Source organism: Eptatretus burgeri, unplaced genomic scaffold, assembly GCF_056783735.1.
Source record: "Eptatretus burgeri isolate ZD-2024b unplaced genomic scaffold, Ebu_testis_v1 Ebu_testis_scaffold_36, whole genome shotgun sequence".
Lineage (NCBI taxonomy): Eukaryota > Metazoa > Chordata > Myxini > Myxiniformes > Myxinidae > Eptatretus > Eptatretus burgeri.
The window spans coordinates 100,001-120,000 of record NW_028221986.1 but is presented as its reverse complement, the minus strand read 5'-3'; the positions used below and the strand labels follow the sequence as shown (position 1 = coordinate 120,000).

General features: G+C 45.9%; 1 protein-coding gene and 1 pseudogene across 4 annotated transcripts in view; both read right to left on the bottom strand.

The window, feature by feature from the left end:
* The window catches only part of TMEM9 (transmembrane protein 9), a 31,769-nt gene extending 12,368 nt beyond the window's left edge, over positions 1-19,401 (bottom strand). The window contains exons 1-4 of one of the 3 annotated variants that reach the window (XM_085866527.1): positions 19,223-19,382; positions 15,247-15,338; positions 15,010-15,118; positions 1,132-1,251 (exon numbers count right to left, since the gene is read on the bottom strand). In XM_085866527.1, coding sequence (XP_085722653.1) covers positions 1,132-1,251; positions 15,010-15,118; positions 15,247-15,338; positions 19,223-19,327 — 426 coding nt within the window. In that variant the 5' untranslated portion in view covers positions 19,328-19,382. Of the gene's footprint in view, positions 1-1,131; positions 1,252-15,009; positions 15,119-15,246; positions 15,339-19,222 lie in introns of all 3 variants that reach the window. The other 2 variants (XM_085866528.1, XM_085866529.1) reach the window with 2 other exon arrangements.
* LOC147007727 (uncharacterized) lies at positions 1,258-14,970 on the bottom strand (annotated as a pseudogene). The gene is made up of 2 exons (XR_015053957.1): positions 14,286-14,970; positions 1,258-11,031 (listed from the first exon to the last, which is right to left on the bottom strand). The product of XR_015053957.1 is annotated as an uncharacterized LOC147007727 (transcript).
* Positions 19,402-20,000: the final 599 nt, after the last annotated feature.

Below are 20,000 nucleotides of genomic sequence, written 5' to 3'. Positions count from 1 at the left end.
CGAGATGGAGAGAGCGACACGAGATGGAGAGAGAGAGAGAGAGAGAGAGAGAGAGAGAGAGAGAGAGAGAGAGAGAGAGAGAGAGAGAGAGAGAGAGAGAGAGAGAGAGAGAGAGAGAGAGAGAGAGAGAGAGAGAGAGAGACACGAGATGGAGAGAGCGACACGAGATGGAGAGAGATGGAGAGAGAGAGAGAGAGAGAGAGAGACACGAGATGGAGAGAGCGACACGAGATGGAGAGAGCGACACGAGATGGAGAGAGCGACACGAGATGGAGAGAGCGACACGAGATGGAGAGAGCGACACGAGATGGAGAGAGCGACACGAGATGGAGAGATGGAGAGATGGAGAGATGGAGAGATGGAGAGATGGAGAGATGGAGAGATGGAGAGATGGAGAGATGGAGAGATGGAGAGATGGAGAGATGGAGAGATGGAGAGATGGAGAGATGGAGAGATGGAGAGATGGAGAGAGAGAGATGGAGAGATGGAGAGATGGAGAGAGAGAGAGAGAGAGAGAGAGAGAGAGAGAGAGAGAGAGAGAGAGAGAGAGAGAGAGACACGAGAGACCAATGATGTCATCAATCCCCCCACCCCCCGTACAATTTATCCCGAGATGACCCTTAACAACTTTTATACTGATCGGATAAAGCATTCAACGTATGCAGTTATGATGTCATAACAAAGCCACTTGTGACATCAAAAAAAAAAATTACTTCTTTCCCATGGGGAGTACTTGGCATGTGATAAGTTTCAAATTTTCCATTTTTTTTGTTGTTTTTTTTGATGCAATGTCGAGGCTCGTAGAAGAGCTAACACACAGCTGTGTAGCATTTTCTTCACCCACCCCTCCTCTTGTCCCCCCATTTCCTGAGTGAGAGAGAGAGAGAGAGAGAGAGAGAGAGAGAGAGAGAGAGAGAGAGAGAGAGAGAGAGAGAGAGAGAGAGAGAGAGAGAGAGAGAGAGAGAGAGAGAGAGATAAAGAGAGAGAGAGAGAGAGAGAGAGAGAGAGAGAGAGAGAGAGAGAGAGAGAGAGAGAGAGAGAGAGAGAGAGAGAGAGAGAGAGAGAGAGAGAGAGAGAGAGAGATAAAGAGAAGGAGAAAGAAAAAGAGGAAAAGAGTACTCGGTGCATTACCTCTGTAATCGGTGCTTGTGTGACCACCCCTTGCTTGCGGATCAGAGGGTCGATGACCATCAGGAAGCCCATGTAGAGCAGCAACGCACCAACTACACTCAGGTAGATAATAACAGTAACCTTGCACGATGGAAGAAAGAAAGAAAGAAAGAACAATGACATGAGCAGGGGTTCTCACAACTTTAGGTGTAAGTGAGGTCAAGCACAGCAAGGTGAAGCTTCAAAAGCTGTGGGCTTGAGGGCTGCCTTGGCCACAATCGCTACAAGTTTATTGATGCTTTCTGGAGCATTCTCAGCCATTTTAGGCCACAAAATACAAGTCGCTAATCCTTGATATTGTTGTGGTTTTCCACCCGTTCGGCGTGCGGACGACCACCTTAGCCCAATTGCGGCCGCCTGCCCACCGGATGGGCAATCCAGTCGCAGCTTTTCGGATCAACGCCGAAACCCAGCTTAGGGTGTTGTTAACTCCACCATCGATCAGCCAACTCTTCTGTCCACGCACTACAGGGTTGATCGCCGAATTGTCGATGTACCTAATTATTTGCGCAGACAGAAACGCCGGGGATCAACACCTCAACGGAGCCTGCACGAAAACGAGCCGCTTTAAGTAGCTCGTTCCATTTGCGATTGCCAAGCGGTGTTATATCGCCAGGCCCTGTCGGACCAGATGTATGTTTTATCGGCTATTAAAAACCAGCTATTTATTCCGAACGCAATTACGGCAGTTCAATGGAGGAAGGGACGCAACGAGCAGGTGAATATTCAAATAATGGGGAACATTTATTTCCAATGCACATATGCAAGCAAGGCAATGAATGGGTGGATGAGGACAAGACACGAGCAAGAAAACCTACAGCCGATGTCTATTTATTATGTACATGCACTTAATCAGTTATACTTGGTAGACAAGGCGCCACAGACTTTCATGCAAAAAACCCCAGGAAAAAAAGAAAGAAAAGCATCGGGCTCGTAAGCCTTTATGATTGCTCGGAGTCGGGATGACCGCAGGGGCTCCGAGAGGCCGTGCAGGTTACCTTCTTCGCCCTTGAGGCGACTCGATGGTCTCTTTTGGCGGCGACCCTCCGTTTGTCCCTGTGGTCAAAGCGGCAGCTGTTGTAACGGCGGTTCGGTTGGTCCAGGGCCTGGCAATCCGGCCTGGTCGATCGGGCCTGACCGATGACGCTTCAGAGGAGCGAACGGGCCTTGCTCTTTTTGGAGTTGATGCTTTTTAAGAGCCCGTTCACTCCTAAGTGTCGCTCGGCCCGTTATGTAGCTGGCTGGCGACTTCTCTCCGGCTGCAACTCGACCAACTCCGACCAACTCTGGCGCTCTCCACACCAACTCCTCTGAACTGGACTCCCCACTCCACCGGACTCCAAACTCCACTGGACTCCAAACTCCACTGCAGGCTCTACTCTCTGGACTGTAACGGCCCAGCCCCACACACACACACAGACTTCTCGGTGTTTCAGCCGGGTCTTTTATCGGGTTCGGGGGGGGGGTGTGTGCTTGGTCTTTCACCTTCGACCCTTCACCCCCGGCTGGCTCTGCCCCTTTCGTCGTTTTGATCCGTTTTGCACATCAAACACGGCCGTGTTGAGAATCACCGTCAGAACGTGGCTGTGTTAGAAATCACTATCTTCACGCGGGCGTGGTGAAGATGGTGAAGAGATGATGGCAGTTGTTTGGGATGTTGTTGCTGGTGAAAAGATGGCGGCGCCGTGGAGATGATGGTGAGGAGATGTTTGTTTGTTGAAATGTTGTTGTTTGTGGAGATTTTGTTTGTGGAGATGATTGTGAGGACTTCTTGTTGTTTGTTTTAAAATAAAGATAGAAAAAGAATAACGGCTAACTCAAAGATGCACAGCCCAGCACACGAATAATTCCCGTTAGACATTGGTGGGGAAATCTAACCTGGAACACACACTTATCGACATAACTGATCTCTGGGGAACCTGAATGGTGTTCTGTGAATTTCCACAACCGTAACAATATGTATGGGTGCAAATTCTGAAATATAATGGTCAAAATGATGGCTTGAATGTGAAAATCTGGATTTTAAAAACATTACTTTTGTATAAATGGTCAAAGCCCAAGGAAGAGAACAAAATGGAAAGGAGAAACACCAACAACAGAGTCGATGTGAAAGTGAGATCAAGGTGAGGATAACATGGTGAACAAGGTAAAACAGTTAAAAGAGGAAAGGGAAAGCAGAGATTAAAAGGAACAAACCAATTAACAATGAACAACCAAGAAGAGGTGATAAGGAGGGAGAGGGGAAAAAGATCACAATAACTTGGAAAAGGGGAGTGTTTGGAATGGGGTCGAAGAGACCATGACTAGAGATGAGGGATGACTTGAGGTTGTGGCTCTGTTACATTCTGATCCATTCCATGTTCTAGCTCCTCTATGAGCTTTGGCTTTGCATACCAAAAGAAATGAAGAATGGGATACACTCGGGAGGATGGTTCCAAAGGCAAAAGAAAAGAGGAACAAATGAATGGCGGTGAGCAGTAAGACTGGATTTTGGGAGTTTCACTGGAAGGGGGTTGTTGGTGGACCGTGTGTATCCTGCAGTTACCTGGGGAGGAGACAAGCATGGAGAGGGCAGATGGTGCAAGACCAAAAAGGAGGCAGAAGATGACAAAGAGACCACCAACTTGTCAGAGATGGGAAAGTGATAGGCCCATATACTCACGTTCATCGCGGGAGATCTTGACAGTCTTCATCTCCATGGTGTCAAGCTGAGCAAGGTGAGAGGCAGCGGTGTGGTTTGTCCAAGAAAGATCATGGTTGAGAGTGGGACCCAAGAGTTTGAGTGACTGATCGTGTGTGAGTGTGAGTGTGAGTGTGAGTGTGAGTGTGAGTGTGAGTGTGAGTGTGAGTGTGAGTGTGAGTGTGAGTGTGAGTGTGAGTGTGTGTGTGTGTGTGTGTGTGAGTGTGAGTGTGTGTGTGTGTGTGTGTGTGTGTGTGTGTTTTCTCAGGATTAAAAGACATTCAAAGTGTTTGATCGGTTTGTGATTTTGTTGAGGTCTGAAGAGGGAAGAAGTTGCTGCTGACGACGAGGGATGGATGTCAGCAATGGCACCTATGTCTCAACATCTCAACGGTCTGTTTTCCACCTTCAGAACAGTGATGTCATCAGGCAGCTTGAAGTTCAGCTAAATAAGATCCAGCTTCCCTTCACACAAGCTCCTACCTACCTTGACATGCAAATGGACCAGTCCCTGACCTTCAAGGCAGCATGCCGAAAAGGTAGCAGGGAAAACAGCTGCTACAGTTAACCATATTCGCAGACTAGCTGGCCACAACTGGGGAGATTATTTCACTGCCTTACGCACCTCAACACGTCCCTGATGCATACCCCTGCAGAATACCACGTGTCTGCATGGAGAAGGGGCCACACACTAAGAGGGTAGATGTGCATCCCAACTCTTCCATAAGGGTCATCAGTGTGTGCCTCTGCCCGACTCTCACCCATCACCTCGCAGTCGATGCAGGCACCCATCCCCATCACCTTAGATGAGCAGCCTTCACTTGACAAGCACCCTCAAAGCATCTCAGAACCCCAACCACCCCCTGCGCAACAAGAGAAGATCTACCCCCTCCACCCACTAAAGATTGGAGAGCCGCAAGCCCTTCACTCGAATAGCTCAAACCGATATCACAGCAGATGATGGCCTGAGCAAACACATGTGGCAGATGAAACGAGAAGGGCACTGATGAAACTGGCAGATGAAAGTAGGAAGAGCGCGCATACCTCGGCCATGTAATACCTGATCCATGAGAACATATCGGGCCCAATACATTTTTGAAATATCGTGCTATACAGTGCTATATCGTTTTTGGCCCTATCTCTCAATGGTGAAGAATCACTTAAAAAATTAAATAAGTCTCATATCCAGATTCGGATTCTGATCTTCACCAAATTCAAATCAATTCTTCCTTATCGCAAAACCCAACCTGTCCACCAAGTTTGATTTGAATCCATCCACAACTTTTTGAGATATCCTGCACACAGACAAGCAAACAAACAAACAAACAAACAAACAGACAGACGTGAAAACATAACCTCCTTCCACCTTCAGTGGCGGAGGTAACAATGGCGTACCTATCAACACAGCGGCCATCTACAACACCTTCCCTGTTCCACCAAGCCCCCTGGTTGTGATCTGCCAAGGGAGGAATTGTGTCACCTTAACAGGCTCCGAATGGGTGTTGGCAGATCATCACATGTTCTCCTGGGACCCTGCTGACTCATCCGAATGAGTGGGGCCTCCCCCAGACTGAAGATCATCTTGTGCAAGACAGCCCCATCCATCGCCTAGAATAGAGGGAGGATGGCAAGAACTGCAGCACCTGATCACAAGGGCCCAAGGCTGGCTGAAACCAGCTAACTTTGTGTCGTAGACCAACATCCCAAGGGACATGCCACACAAAAAGAGGTTTCCTTCATGTTTTGTGACCCCTGCCTGTCCGAATATCTGTTGCATGAAAGAGATAAGGTAACACAACAAGCCAAACAAGTTATCATGGGCACGAGGGAATTTATAGTTCATTGTACATTGATCGAAGGTGGACGGAGGTTATGTTTTCACCTGTATGTCTGTGAGCAGACATCTCAAAAAGTAATGGACGGATTGGGACAAAACCTGGTGGACAGGTTGGGTGTGTGATAAGGCCCAATCGATTCGATTTTGGGGAAGACCCAAATCCGGTTACGAGAATAAAATTTCTTTGTAAAGGGATTCTTCACCATTGAGAGATGGGGTCAAAAACAATATATAACATATTTCAAAAAATTGTGGACGAGGTATGACAAAACTAGGTGGATGAGCTGGTTAGGTGACAAGAAAAGCCAGTTAGCTTTTAGTTCAGGCCTGGATTCAGATTTGGCCTAACAGTAACAGTGGGATACAAAAAAGAAACTGCTTGGCCTGGCGGGGTATGCACCCTACCGAGTTCCGTTGTGATTGTGATATGTGCTTTCCCTGTTATCCCATTCTTCCTTCATTATTAGGTCATTTCCAATGACCTAATAATATTGGTGAGAGAAAGGGTAATATGGGTCCGTCCGTCCGTCCGTCCGTCCGTTCACAATGAAGTTGAAGCGGGAGATCTGGTCATTAGTGATCCTGATAGAGGTCGATGAGACGTACATGATGGTATGACTTTCAAAGGTCACCGAAGGTAAAGGTCAAGGTCATGAGGCCTTTGAAGTTGCGAAAATGACGATTTTCAAAATCTATCTCCTCCGCCATTTCTCAAGCGATCTTGAATTTGATTATAGCAAATGAATCTATGGGACACTATCTAAATTTTGATCAGGCCGGTTTTTCGATATTCGCTTTCGTTTTCGTGTCACGTGACTTCAAAGTTGGCAAAAAATGCAAAAATGACGATTTTCAAAATCTATCTCCTACATTTCTCAAGCAATCTTGAATTTGATTGTGGCATATGGATCTATGGGACAATATCTAAATTTTGGTCAGGACGGATTTTCGAATTTCACTTTCGTTTTCGCGTCACGTGACTTCAAAGTTTGCAAAAACTGCCCTACCTTCAGGAGGCTATATATTTTCTCGCAGAAATGACCGTCACTCCCGCACGGGTGTATTTTTTTTATTAAAAGCATTCTCACCATTTGTGTGTTGGTCTGGTATTCAATCGGTGCTGCTTACCTTGGTGCGGTACACGGTTTGTAAATTTGGCATGACAACTGTGACGCGAGTAAAACCTCACGGGCGATGAGATTTGGTACGAACCCTCATTAGGTTGTCACAAAAACAAGCGGTGATATGGTTTCTCGGGGATGCTTGGCCCCATAATAAATGGGGAACCTTTCGCAGCGACAGATTCTTGTGTGAATTTTCTGTACGCTAAAAACCGAAGCAAAGCTCCGTTCAGCTATCCTAGCAGATGGCGTATAGTCTCTTTCGACAGTCTGTCCATAAATTGGGGGTTGTGTGGGTGGTAAATGTGACCACAAAACCACCCAGCAGTCCAATGTTACAATATTTTCAAGATATCGGATGTCTGTTGTACATGTACTATGCAAGTAAGTTTAATTTTCCCTCTATTCTGATTCAAGTCGGTGCTGCTTACCTTTCCAATATTTATCCAGAATCACATCCCAAACCAACCCAACCCAAATGAAGCATTGTAGAAAATGAGTAATTTTAAAACAGGCTACAAACTGTTTTCATTTTACACTTCCATATGCTTGACAGATCCACAAATCCTATTGCAAGGCACTGACATTGCCTTTTAGCGAATAATAAAAGCCTGTAATTTCGGCTATTTGGGAAATCGAAGTAAATTGGGCTGTGAGTATCCATGATTAAACATCCTCATGAACTGCGAGAATCCTCCATCTCTGTCAAAATCCTGATTCAGAACTAAACTGCCCGGCACAAAAAGACAACTGCAGCAGCAATCTCCAAGGCAATGGTATCCTCACTGTAACACTGCACCCCAGCATCAACAATTTTCTGCAACAGTAAGCTGCAATTCTGCAATTTTTGGCACAAGTACTGAATTGAAATGGAAGTTTTCTCCTTGTTTTGGTGGTTTTCTAGCTTTCAACAGCAGCTGCAATATTGTGGCACCCAGTGGAACATGGCCCATTGACGGCAAGATGCAGCAGGGCTTCCAGCATGTTGTTCTTCAGAAGACTTCTCAGTCTCGTCTTTAGGGCACTGGTTCCATGCTCTCCCCATACATTACTGACCAGCATCGACAGACATCTCTGCAATGTGGATAAGGTTTTGGGTGGACTGGCCCATCTACACTTTTAGATTGCAAAAGACACTTGAGGGACTTTTTGATTGGGGTTTCCCTGAATAAATTGAGAGAATGTTTTTTTTGTTTTCCAGCAGACACATCATCTCCGTTGGTTTTCAAAGGAGAGTCTGGAATTTGGGTTTGCCATTTCAAAACGATGTGTTTGAACTTTCCCCAGTCAGCCTTTCCCTAGCAGCTTTCCCTTTGGCCTTCTTGAGTGGGTAAGAAGTAAGTGGGTTGCCATTGTGTTGCAGTCCTCTTTCCCATATTCAGGAAAACCAGGATCAGATTTGGGTGGGAAAGACTTGGGACTGAAGAAAAGAAATGCAGACAACTGGAATACGATCTTTAAATCAGTTTTTTATGTTGATATTTGGGGCATTGACATACTTGGTGAGCAGAATGCTTATTTGCACGTCCTTAACAGGGCTTAGCTTAATATAAACCCACAGAGTACCAACTGACCAGTAGAACGAAGATCTGCTTTAAGTGTTGCAATACATTCGTTTTTCCTTAACAGTACATCAAGAGTACTCATTCCACAAAGTGATCGATTCACAATGTACAATGCCCTTGTGGCAGGCTCTACTTAAGGATGATGCCATATAGTCTCTTGAGCGGCGTCCCGCCTCCCATGGACCGGTCTACTGCATACTGCGACCGGTTGGTCCATGGTACAGTCGGGTTCGTGGGGAAGGGTCCCTCCTATGAGAAATGTGGTACAACCACAATGTCTTAGAAGGAGGTGTCTGAAAGACACGAACTTACTGTCCTCCCCAAGAAGATCTCCACGATGCTTTTGACTCACTGCGTGTGGCATGGCCCTTTCAGGAGAGTCTGTTGGGGTCAGCAACAGGCATTCCACTGGCAACCTCAGACTCCTGACCTGGTTTCGCTTAGCTGTACGTGGTTAACCGCTGGGTCATTCTGGGTGCTGGGTCGGTGTTTGTCGCAGGGGACCATAAATGAAGCAACATTCGGATGGTTCATGGTCCCAAACTGCTATGGACGTCCACTTTGGTACGTGTTCTGGAGCTTCATTTCAAAACGATGTGTTTGAACTTTCCCCAGTTTCCCCAGATCGCCTCTGTGCCATGGTGGTCAACGCCTGAAACACGTTGTAGTGCAGTGGAGGAGGGGAGGACAATGGCCAGGGTGGTTAAACCCTGGCAGAGGAGACGTCGAGCAGCACTTTGTAGCAAGTCCCATGGAATTTGCAGCACTGTGTAGGAAGTCCCATGGAATTTGACATTGCCAAACTTGTGAAGTCGACAGACAGCGCAGACCTGTTTTCAGAGAAAGGAATGTGATAACCAAAAGTATGTAATCTTGGTATGTCCCATCAATACACGACTTTCAAAATGATGTAATCCACCCCAGAATGCTCAGCACGCATGCGCAGAAACCCCAGGAAACGGCGGTGTTCCGAGCACCATAAAGTATATCGTGGTGTGCCAGATAAGGATTGCAACCTAAAATGTCTCAGAAAGCATCTAAAAGAAGCAGAGAATACTTGGAAATGCATCTGCGAGAAAGGGGTGTGCCTCTGCACAAAAAAATATTTGTATAAGTTACTGAACTCACCCAAAAAGCTGTTTGCTTGCAACTCCCCTTCCTCCAAAGGAAGCGTCGATCGGTGCAAGGTCAAAAGGTTTGTAGGCAGGTGTGTTCTACGCAAACCTTCGACCACTGCTGCCAAATAGCGGACTTTTAACCTTACGGGATTACCTCGTGTGAACATGGCAGGCTTGGTGATTTATTTAAATGACGTCTTCAATTGAAAAGCCGACACTCAGGTAGACTTCCCAGAGGGAGACACCGTATCTGGTTTTGTTGCTTCTCAACGCCGATGGGAAAGTCAATCTGAGGCTTGTCAATGCACAGGATAAGTTTAAAATGATGCGGTGGGAGTGGGAACTGTATGGGCTGTGCGGGCCATTATAAATATATATTTAGTGTTTGGTTCCGGGTATACAAGAGAAATACTAGATTTCTACATCTTTTGGTAAAAGGAGAAGCGTGTGTGTGATACATTATAATTATCCACTGCCACTGCAAGGCGACAAGTCTCGACGGATATTTCTCGTGTCCCTACATTTCAGTGAGTCCGATTTGCATTCAGGAAAAGAACAATTATGGTTAACAATTTTGAAATTACCACTCTTTCGTCAAAATGCTGAAAATCATGCGAAAAAGACTATTTGAATTACAGATTTTGCACCAGGAACGGCAGATTAAAAATGCCCCATAAATAGAACCAAATCACTGAAAACGCACACACAGAAAGTGTGTAAAAGGCCTCATCAGTATTCATGCAGCATTTCAAAAATCCCACATTGCATTGTTAACTGAAAGCCATCTTGTTCGAGTGGCTTTCTTGAGCTTTTTGCCAACTGCTTTCCTGGCATTCTCTGACAATGTCATTGCATGAAACTCTTGCTGGATCTTGATATATGTGGCCAAATGTTTGGGCAAGTTGTCAAAAAAAAAAAACATTTCCAGCAGGTAGGGAGAAGTTCCCCTACACTTTTCATAGATACTCTATCATATGTCGAATCTGAACAGGTCAGTGCAAGTCGATAGCAAATGCAGTACATGCTGATCATTTATGGATTCGTTGATTGTTACCCAGCACAAGCGAAGCGAAAAGCGGGGTTAAAGTAATTGGTTCATGTCCATCGAACTGCAAAGGTCAGTTTATTATCGAGGAACAACTTAATTCAAATTGAATGTTATATTTTGAACAAATTAGAAAACAAACCTGCCATTTTACAGTACGTTGTCTCTGAATTCATCCGTGTTGCACATGCGCAGAGAGAAGCAAGATTAAAAAAATGTTTTTATTATTTTTAACTGCCGATCAGTCAAACAAAATTGAAAATGATTCCAAACAGGAAACCTACTGTTTTTAAGGATGTCACAAAGGACACAAACAACAGTTACGAATAAATAATATAACGTGTTAGATAGGATGGTGCAATAGACACTGCAAAACGGTGGTAAATTATGGAATTCATTTTCGATTCGACTTTTACAATCTTTATTTTATTTCAATTTAATTAACGCCTGGTGTTGGCAAAATGGTTAGGGTGATGGGCTTGGGATTCTAGGATCCTGAGTTCAAAGGGCGGAGGAGCTCCTTGTGAGCCAACGGCCATCCATATCTAGTGCCCAACTGTGTCTGCAGACGTCCTCCTGCAGTTGGGTTACTTCTTATTAGGAGGTTGGTGGCAGGATTTGCACTCCAGCCACCGTAAAACCCTTCATTCCGCAAAACGTAAAAACGCAAAAAAATCTGAAAACCCACTCCGTGGGAGTACCTCCTGTGCAGCTTCCCTTCGCAGGGCAGCTCACCGGATGACGGGATTGGGGCAAAGCCTTCGGGACCCCCAATCTTTGATCGGAGGGAAACCACGGGGTAACATCCCTGGGTCAGATTGCGGGAGAGTGTGTCGGAGTGGTACTGAGGTGTCGTCCACCAGACGGCGGTCTCCTTGGGTTAACCTGAGGCGGTCCCTTCGGGTGGGTGCCTGGAATGTCCTATCCCTAAGAGAGGATGATCACCTGTCTCTGTTATCATCTGAGCTCAAGCGTTTGGACATCGGGATTGCAGCTCTCTCTGAGGTTCGGAGACCGGATTGCGGCGAGATAATGGTGGGTGGTTACACCTACTATTGGTCTGGTCGCTCTGATGGTTACCATACCCAAGGAGTTTCTGTAGCTGTGTCCAATAAGCTGACCCCAATGATAATTGAGGTAACACCGGTCAACGAGCGTATTATGAGATTAAGGATTCGTCACTCCTTAGGTGTCATTTCCCTGGTCTCCGTTTATGCTCCGACTGAGGCGAGTGATCTCACCGTGAAGGATGCATTCTACGCCACACTCGAGTCTGTGGTTGATCAGTGCCCCAGACGAGATACACTTCTAGTCTTGGGGGATTTCAATGCATCGACTGGAACTGATAGGGATGGTTATGAGGTGTGTGTTGGTCCCCATGGGTCAGGAACTATGAACCAGAATAGCACTAAGTTCCTTGACTTTGCAAGAAGTCATGGACTTAGGGTGACTGGTTCATGGTTTCAGCGCCCACAAGCTCATCGCTGGACTTGGTATTCCAACGCTGGCGGTGTGGCAAAGGAGATTGACCATGTCCTCATTGACGGTCGTTGGAGGCTGATCCAGAACTGCAGGGTCTACCGGAGTGCTCAGTTCCTCAATACTGACCACAGGCTTGTTGTAGCAACTCTAAAGCTGCACCTTAAATCCTGGAGAATGGTACCATCCCAGCCTAGGCTGGATGTTGCCAAGCTCAGGGATGAGAGAGTAGCTGAGGAGTTTGCGAACAGGCTGAGTGGACACTTGGGGGGTCTGGGTGCTTTGGGGGGTCCTGAAGAGTTGTGGAGCGCCTTCAAGACCACCGTCCTTGATGTTGCCGGTGGATGTCTTGGAACTCACCGCAGGGCAAAGAAGAATTTTGTCTCTCGAGGGACACTGGATACCATTGACCAGAGTCGCAGGGCCAGGCTGAATGGCAGAGCTGAGCTGTTCAGGGAGCTGAGGCGTAAAACTGTACGTGCACTGAGGGTGGACAAGGAGGCCTATGTGCGAGGAATCTGTGAGGGGGTAGAGCATCACCTGTGGACAGGTGATTCTCGTCCCGCTTACAGGGGAATTCGCGCATTACGTTCATCCAAGCCCATCCCTCGGAGCACTGCAGTTCGGGCAGAGAGTGGTAGGCTCTTGACAGAGGAGTCTGAAGTGAAGGCCCGCTGGGACGGTTACTTTGAGCGGTTGTACCAGGCTGATCCCCCAGCTGTCGAGTTGGACGTCAAGGGTGTTACAATCCATGTTGCTGACCCTCAAAGGCTCCAGGGATCTGTGGCATCCATGCCGAACTTCTCAAGGCTGGTGGAAATGCTGCACTCGTGTCGTTGCATGCAGTTTTGTGCTCTGCCTGGAACACAGGCATCATCCCAACTGACTGGAAGAGGGGCTTTGTTGTCCCTCTCTGGAAAGGGAAGGGTGATCGCCAAGACTGCAACAACTACCGAGGGGTGACGCTGCTCTCAGTGCTGGGCAAGGTCTTTGCTCGGATAATTCTTGATAGGGTTCGCCACCATCTGCTTGAGCACCAGCGTCCAGAGCAGTCAGGCTTTACACCAAAGAGGTCAACGATTGACCGTATCCTTGCACTTCGTGTCCTCACCGAACGCAGACGAGAGTTTCGGCAGGGGCTGCTTGCAGCCTATGTTGATCTCTGTAAAGCGTTCGATTCAGTGAATCGGGATGTCCTCTGGAGGATTCATGGTCTTCGTGGGGTGCCACCAAAATTGATCGATCTGATGTCTGAACTCTACTCTGGTACTGAGAGTGCTGTGAAGTGTGGTGGTACCACCTCTGACATATTTCCAGTTGTTACTGGAGTTCGTCAGGGATGTGTACTTGCCCCCACACTTTTCAGCACTTGTATGGACTGGATTTTAGGGAGGATGTCGGAGAGATCAAGTTGCGGTGCATCGTTTGAGAATGTCAAGATCTCGGACCTTGATTTTGCAGACGATGCAGTCATCTTTGCGGAGACTTTAGACATCCTTTTGGGGGCCCTCGAGGTGCTGAATGAGGAGTCGGAGCCGCTGGGATTACGGGTTTCTTGGGTCAAAACTAAGATCCAGGCTTTCGGTGACATCTTGGATGCTGCTGTCCTGTCTGTGTCTGTTTGTGGTGAGGATGTTGAGGTCATGGAGAGATTCACTTACCTTGGTAGTGATATTCATGTCTCTGCTGGCTGCGAGTCAGAGGTCAATAGATGTCTGGGTCGGGCCTGGGGAGTCATGGATTCACTGGATCATGGGGTGTGGCGCTGCCGGTACCTGTGCGGGAGGACGAAAGTCCGAGTCTTCAGGTCCTTGGTACTTCCAGTCTTGCTCTATGGGTGCGAGACTTGGACTCTGACCAAGGATCTGAGACGGAGACTTAATTCCTTTGGTACCAGGTCTCTTCGGAGAATCCTTGGCTATCGCTGGTCGGATTTTGTATCCAACGAGCGGTTGCTGAGAGAGACTCGGATGAGATTTGTTACCTGCATAGTCCGTGAGCGTCAGTTGCGGCTGTGTGGACATGTGGCTTGTTTTCCTGACGCTGATCCTGCTTACCAGATTCTCTCAGCGAGGGAGTCTCATGAGTGGAGGAGGCCAGTGGGCCGACCACGTGCCTCATGGTTGCAGCAGGTTGACCATCATCTCAAGGAGATGGGGATGGGCCTGGCATCTGCCTGGGGGATGGCCAGACGGAGGCCCCTGGAGTACCGGCGGAAAGTGGACGCAGCGACGCGCTGTTCTGGCACATGCTCCCATACCTGACCTGACCTGAGTTCAAATCCTCCTCGGCTGTTGAATTAATACCAGGTGGGATTGATGCTGCCTGTCATCCTTCCGAGGTCCGAGGTCAAAATGAGTGCCAGCTTGCTGGTATCCTGTGCCGGATGGCGACCCATCCAGGATTGTGCCCAATAGCCAAGGAGACTGCTTAGGCAGCACCACCGCACTTCAGGACTGGTCTCTGGACCACAGAGTATGGTCCCAATGGATGGATGGAATTTAATTATAAACTTGAACACTGTAGGATACGAATCGCCTTATTTGCAACTACAAAAACCTTCCGTTTAGCAGTGCTTGGAGATGTTAAATAAGATGGTATATAAGACTGCTTCAAAAGCGCTAAACTTCCGGAATTTTTTAAAACAGTCTTTAAAATAAGTTTTATTTGAAGTGAAGTACATACTGAACACTGTGTGGGGAAACGTGTTCGATGAACGCTCTCGTTTAAACACTGGCATAGATGGAACATCAGTAACATACTGCGACTCAAATTGCTATTCAGGTAATAATTGGCATCCTCAGTTAAATTGTGAAAATGTAAAATTTGGAATGACAAAACAATGAGTGTCATTACCAGGTCAGTTAAAACGAGGTACCTACACCACAATAAGGAGGTGTCAAATCCAAGTGAGGGGGGGGAGTGAGGGGGGGGTGAGGGGGGAATAAAAACACTGGACTTGAAAAAACAGATAAAGGTTAACTATGCAAGTACCTTTATCGTAAGGGTGCTACGCTCCTCGTATTTGCATTCACACAGCAGGCAGTATGCCTCGACATCGTGTTCAGGAACAGGCATCGGTTTTATCACATGAAGGCAGTCACTAGGGATTGTGAAAGTGAGAGTGAGCATATCAGCAATCATCTGGGTTCAACATGGATGCACATACATTGGAAGTAAGGATCTAATTTGCATTTGACACAATTGTCTGCTGATATATTCACATCCTACCAGTACTTCTGCTGTAATTTCTTGGTGTAGAATTGCCCAGGGACGTTCTTGTACTGAGGACAGATACACTTGCAACGGGCATCTTCCGACTTCTGAAAAGAAATGAACACTGGCATTCAAACACTTCCATCTGTCCTGTGAGCTAAACTCGATGCAAGTTACTTTTTAATGACTGTTAATGGCAAGAGCACTTCTCAACCAGTGCACAAATTTTTCCACTTGAGCAAATGAGGGACAGTGAGTGAAGAGGTTGAAGCAAATTAAATTAATCAAGCATCATTACCTTCTCCACTAGGCGGAGGTTATGTTTTCACCTGTCTGTCTGTCTGAGCAGGATATCTCAAAAAGTTGTGGACGGATTCAGATGAAATTTGGTGGACAGGTGGGGTGTGTGACAAGGACAAATTGATTCGATTTTGGTGAAAATCGAGAAATTATTAGAATACACTAAGTCATCACTATCCGGAAGTCCGTACGTTGTAACCCGTAATGGGGAATGCGGCTGAGGATCTCTTCCCCAACGGCCACGCCGACGCAGCAACGTGTCCTCTCATTGGTTTGGTAAATAAATAACTTTGGAACCACTTGTCTGATTAATATCAAACCTTTAAAAGGCATATACTCAAGTCCCCAGCAATATACCTGGCAAGTTTCAATTAGATCGGACAAGTGGTTGTCAAGAAATAGCGGTCACAGACACACAGACACAGACACACAGATACACAGACACATTGCTGGAATTATAGATAGATTATTATTATTAACACTTCAGGATTGGTCCACCAAATGCACCTGGGAAATTGGAAATCAGCCAACATCGCAGCATTACATAAAAAGGGGCAAAAACAGATCCCCTTAACTGCAGGCCAATCAGCTTACTGTACTTACTACAATCATGAGCAAGGTTATGGAATCCATCATTGCAGTTGACATAAAAATCATTCCTTTTCTCCATCAGCCTTATCTCAAATCATCAATTCGGATTGAGATCTGGTCACTCTACCTAGGACATGCTGTTTCGACTCTCCCAACAATGGTGGAGGCCCTCAATATCAGACAAGAGATCAGGGGCCATCTCTCTGAACATTCTTATGCTTTTGATACAGTCTGGCATCCTGCATTGCTCGCCAATGGAATCCAAGGCCAACTTCACTCATGCAGACAATGTGTGGCTTTTAATGGAACCCTTTCATCTCCCTCCCTGTCAAGGCTGGAGTACCGCAAGGCAGTGTTCTCGGCCCCATATTATTCCTAATCTTCACCAATGATCTCACTGACTCTGGAAAATCCTTTTTATCTCTTTGCTGATGACTCCACACTCTGCCGTGACATCTTTGATCCTTCTGACAGACAGGCAGCAGCCTCTCCCCTCTCCTTAGACCTTGACAAAAAACACAAACTGGTCAAACACAATTTTGCTTATGTATCCTGTGTCCATACTGTCCACCCTTTGCGTTCTCCCTTACCCATTATGGTTACCTGCATCTCTTGTTTGTCCATCTCCATCTACTTTCTCCCTCTGTCCTGCTGTTGGGGTTTCCCCTTTCTCCTGCTGTTCCATTTGTTATGTTGTGTAATCACTTTTCCATGAGCCTAGACCCATGTAAAAAAGCCCAATAAAAAAAAAACAACTAGAGTGGGAGCACTCGGTAGAGTGCAAAACCTCCGCCGCCAATACTGCTGGGTCACTTAAGTGAACCTGATATCCTATTCATTGTAGGTCAAACGGATCAGAATCTACTCAACCACGATTGAATAAACTAAACTAGATCGATGCGCATGTAAAAATGCCCCCCAAAAAATTGAAATTTTTTTGAAAAAAAAGTTGCAAAATTTGTCTTTTTTTTCTAACAAATTTTTTTTTGGGGGGGGGGGGTTGGAAATCACTTAAAACATGTAGAAATGAAAAAAAAATTCAAATATTTTTCAAATAAAATCTAAATTTTTTTGAAAAAAATATAAATTTCTAAGTTTTTTTTTAGGACAAAGTCCAAAATCTAATGGCATGATCCTTGGACCATACCTAATCCCCCCACCAAGTTTCATCGAAATCCGTCCAGGATTTTTTCCGTAATACTGTTCACAAACAAACAAACAAACAGACAGGGGTGAAAACAGTAACCTTCATCCATCTTCGATGGCGGAGGTTAACAATGCTCCGAGATTTGTGGACCCCATCCCAACATTTGTGACATTTTTCAGGAACATATCCCTGGCGAATAACAGGGTCCGACAGGATAGCACAATATCTAAAAGAGTTGTGGACGGCTTTAGACGAAACTTGGTGGACAGGTTGGATGTGTGGTAGGGAAAAATTGATTCAATTTTGGTTCGATTCAAACCTGGATTCTGATATGATATGACGAGGTATTTTAATTTTCAAGTATTTCTTCACCATTGAGAGATGGGGGCCCAAAAACGATATACAGTAAACCCTCAAATAATTGAATAGTTTTTTTTTTTTTTGAAATATCACGTACATAAGCCAAGTTACTGAGAAGGTTGCCATGGCAAGATAATCCAGCGAATTACAGCCATGATCGAATCGAGTCGAGATAATATCACGAGGAACAGATATCTGCAAGATGAAAGCTAAATGTTCAAATGTTTTTTTGAAATTTTGTGTCCACAAAAGTACATGGACGGATACTTGGTCAGAGCTTGTCGGAGGGGCAGGGGACAATACGAGGAGGAAGAAAAGTGTTAGGATTAATAGTGGGGCAACTTAGCTAAATATAGCATAACAATTGTGCATTTTGTGAGGGAAGCACCAAATTTGGCACACGAGTAGCCTATCATATTATGAACAGATTTGGATATTGGGCCATCTCAAAATTTTTGATGGCAGTGGAAAATGGCTAACAGCTTGGTTTGAGATGGCCCAATATCCAAATCTGTTCATAATATGATAGGCTACTAGTGTGCCAAATTTGGTGCTTTCCTCACAAAATGCACAATTTTTATGCCAAGTTGCCCCACAATAAGAGGAAGAACAGGAAAGAATTTATATTATCAGGTATGATGAAAAAAAATAATACACCAAAAGGTATTCAGACAAATATATGAATCGGCATGAACAATATTAACAGGTACTGCAATACGAGGATGTATAAAGAACCCTTGTTGTAGGAGGAGGTCATTCGGCCCATCATGCCTGTGCTGCACCAACCCCACAAACCATCACACACACACACACACACACACACACACACACACACACACACACACACACACACACACACACACACACACACACACACACACACACACACACACACACACACACACACACACACACACACACACACACACACAAGCTCCTCCTCTACCTGCAATACTTCCAGGTATACAATTCCAATTTCAACCCATCTCCTGTTTCTGCTTCCACTACCCTTCTCCTACCGTCTAACTCTCCTCCTTCTCTACTCTCAGGCTGTGACCCCCTGCTCCAATCACTATCGACTCTTCATTATCTTAAACATCTCCATCATAATGTCTCCTCGTAACCTCCCCCAGCTCCTCATAACTGAGTCCAGCTCGGCCCGGAATCGATCCAGAATCCCTGCGCTAGCACTCTCCATGGCATCGATGTCCTTCCTGAGTCGTGGTGACCAGAACTACACGCAATATTCTAGACGTGGCCCTCACTAACACCCTGTACAACGTTAACACCTCCTCTTGTGATTTATAAATGATCCCCCTCCGAATAAAACTTGAAACCCGATTTGCTTTAACTCGAGCTGCCCGATCACCTCCCGTCATTGGAAGGAAATATTAACACGGAGGAAAAAAATAAACAAGGTAACTTCGTGAGGGCCCGATTCACGGATTCCAAGTGAATGTGACTGACAAGCAGGAAACCAGCATGTCCTTTCCCTATAATAACAATAATAATAATAATAATAATAATAATAATCAGGTGAATAGTCGAACCCTTTGTGCAGAAATCAATCTGTTTTTGTGTGGTTATTCTCACCTTTGTTTCCGCTGCGGCGGCCACAACGAGCGCAGCGAGCGCCGACACGACCATACAGGCCGCCATGTTATTTACTCCTGTCGGAGCCGCATCAACGAAACGCATTCTTCTTTCCCCTTTCGGAACACACTGAAGGCTTCTAAAACTATCTAAAAATCAGTAAAAAGATCATTTAAAACGCGCTTCACTCAATTCGTACGGTTAAAACGATCGCTAATTCATCGGCTTTCACGAAATTACCAAGACACCGACATATTATACCGCCATGGCCACTATACAGCGCACAAAAATGGCGCTGACGTTTATAACCTCATGACGATGTTGTGGCCCCGTACTAGGTTTAAAGGTCCCGGATGTATTGTGCAATGCTTTGTGCATTGGTTTACATCGTGACGTCATTAATCTGAGCGGAACTTTTACCGACTCAAAAGTTCAACCTTACCAGTGATAGAAAAGGGGGGGGGCGCACAAAGAATGTATAGGAAATCGAGTTATCGACTTGAACTCAGTGTAATGTAACCAAGTTTGAATGTAAAATGTATTGTTGTGGTTACCAAATTCGCAAACCACCATTCAGGTCCCTTAGGTGAGATATCTCGGTAAGTATATGTGTAGTTAGGCCCAAACCCGTTGTCTAGTGGGAATATATGTCATTCATGCGTGCTGCGACTCTTCAGGATAGCCGTTTTTCTTTTACTATCTTTATTTTGGACCAACCGCCATTGTCACCACCACCACCACCAACCACAACATCAACCACCCACCGCGGCGCCGCTTC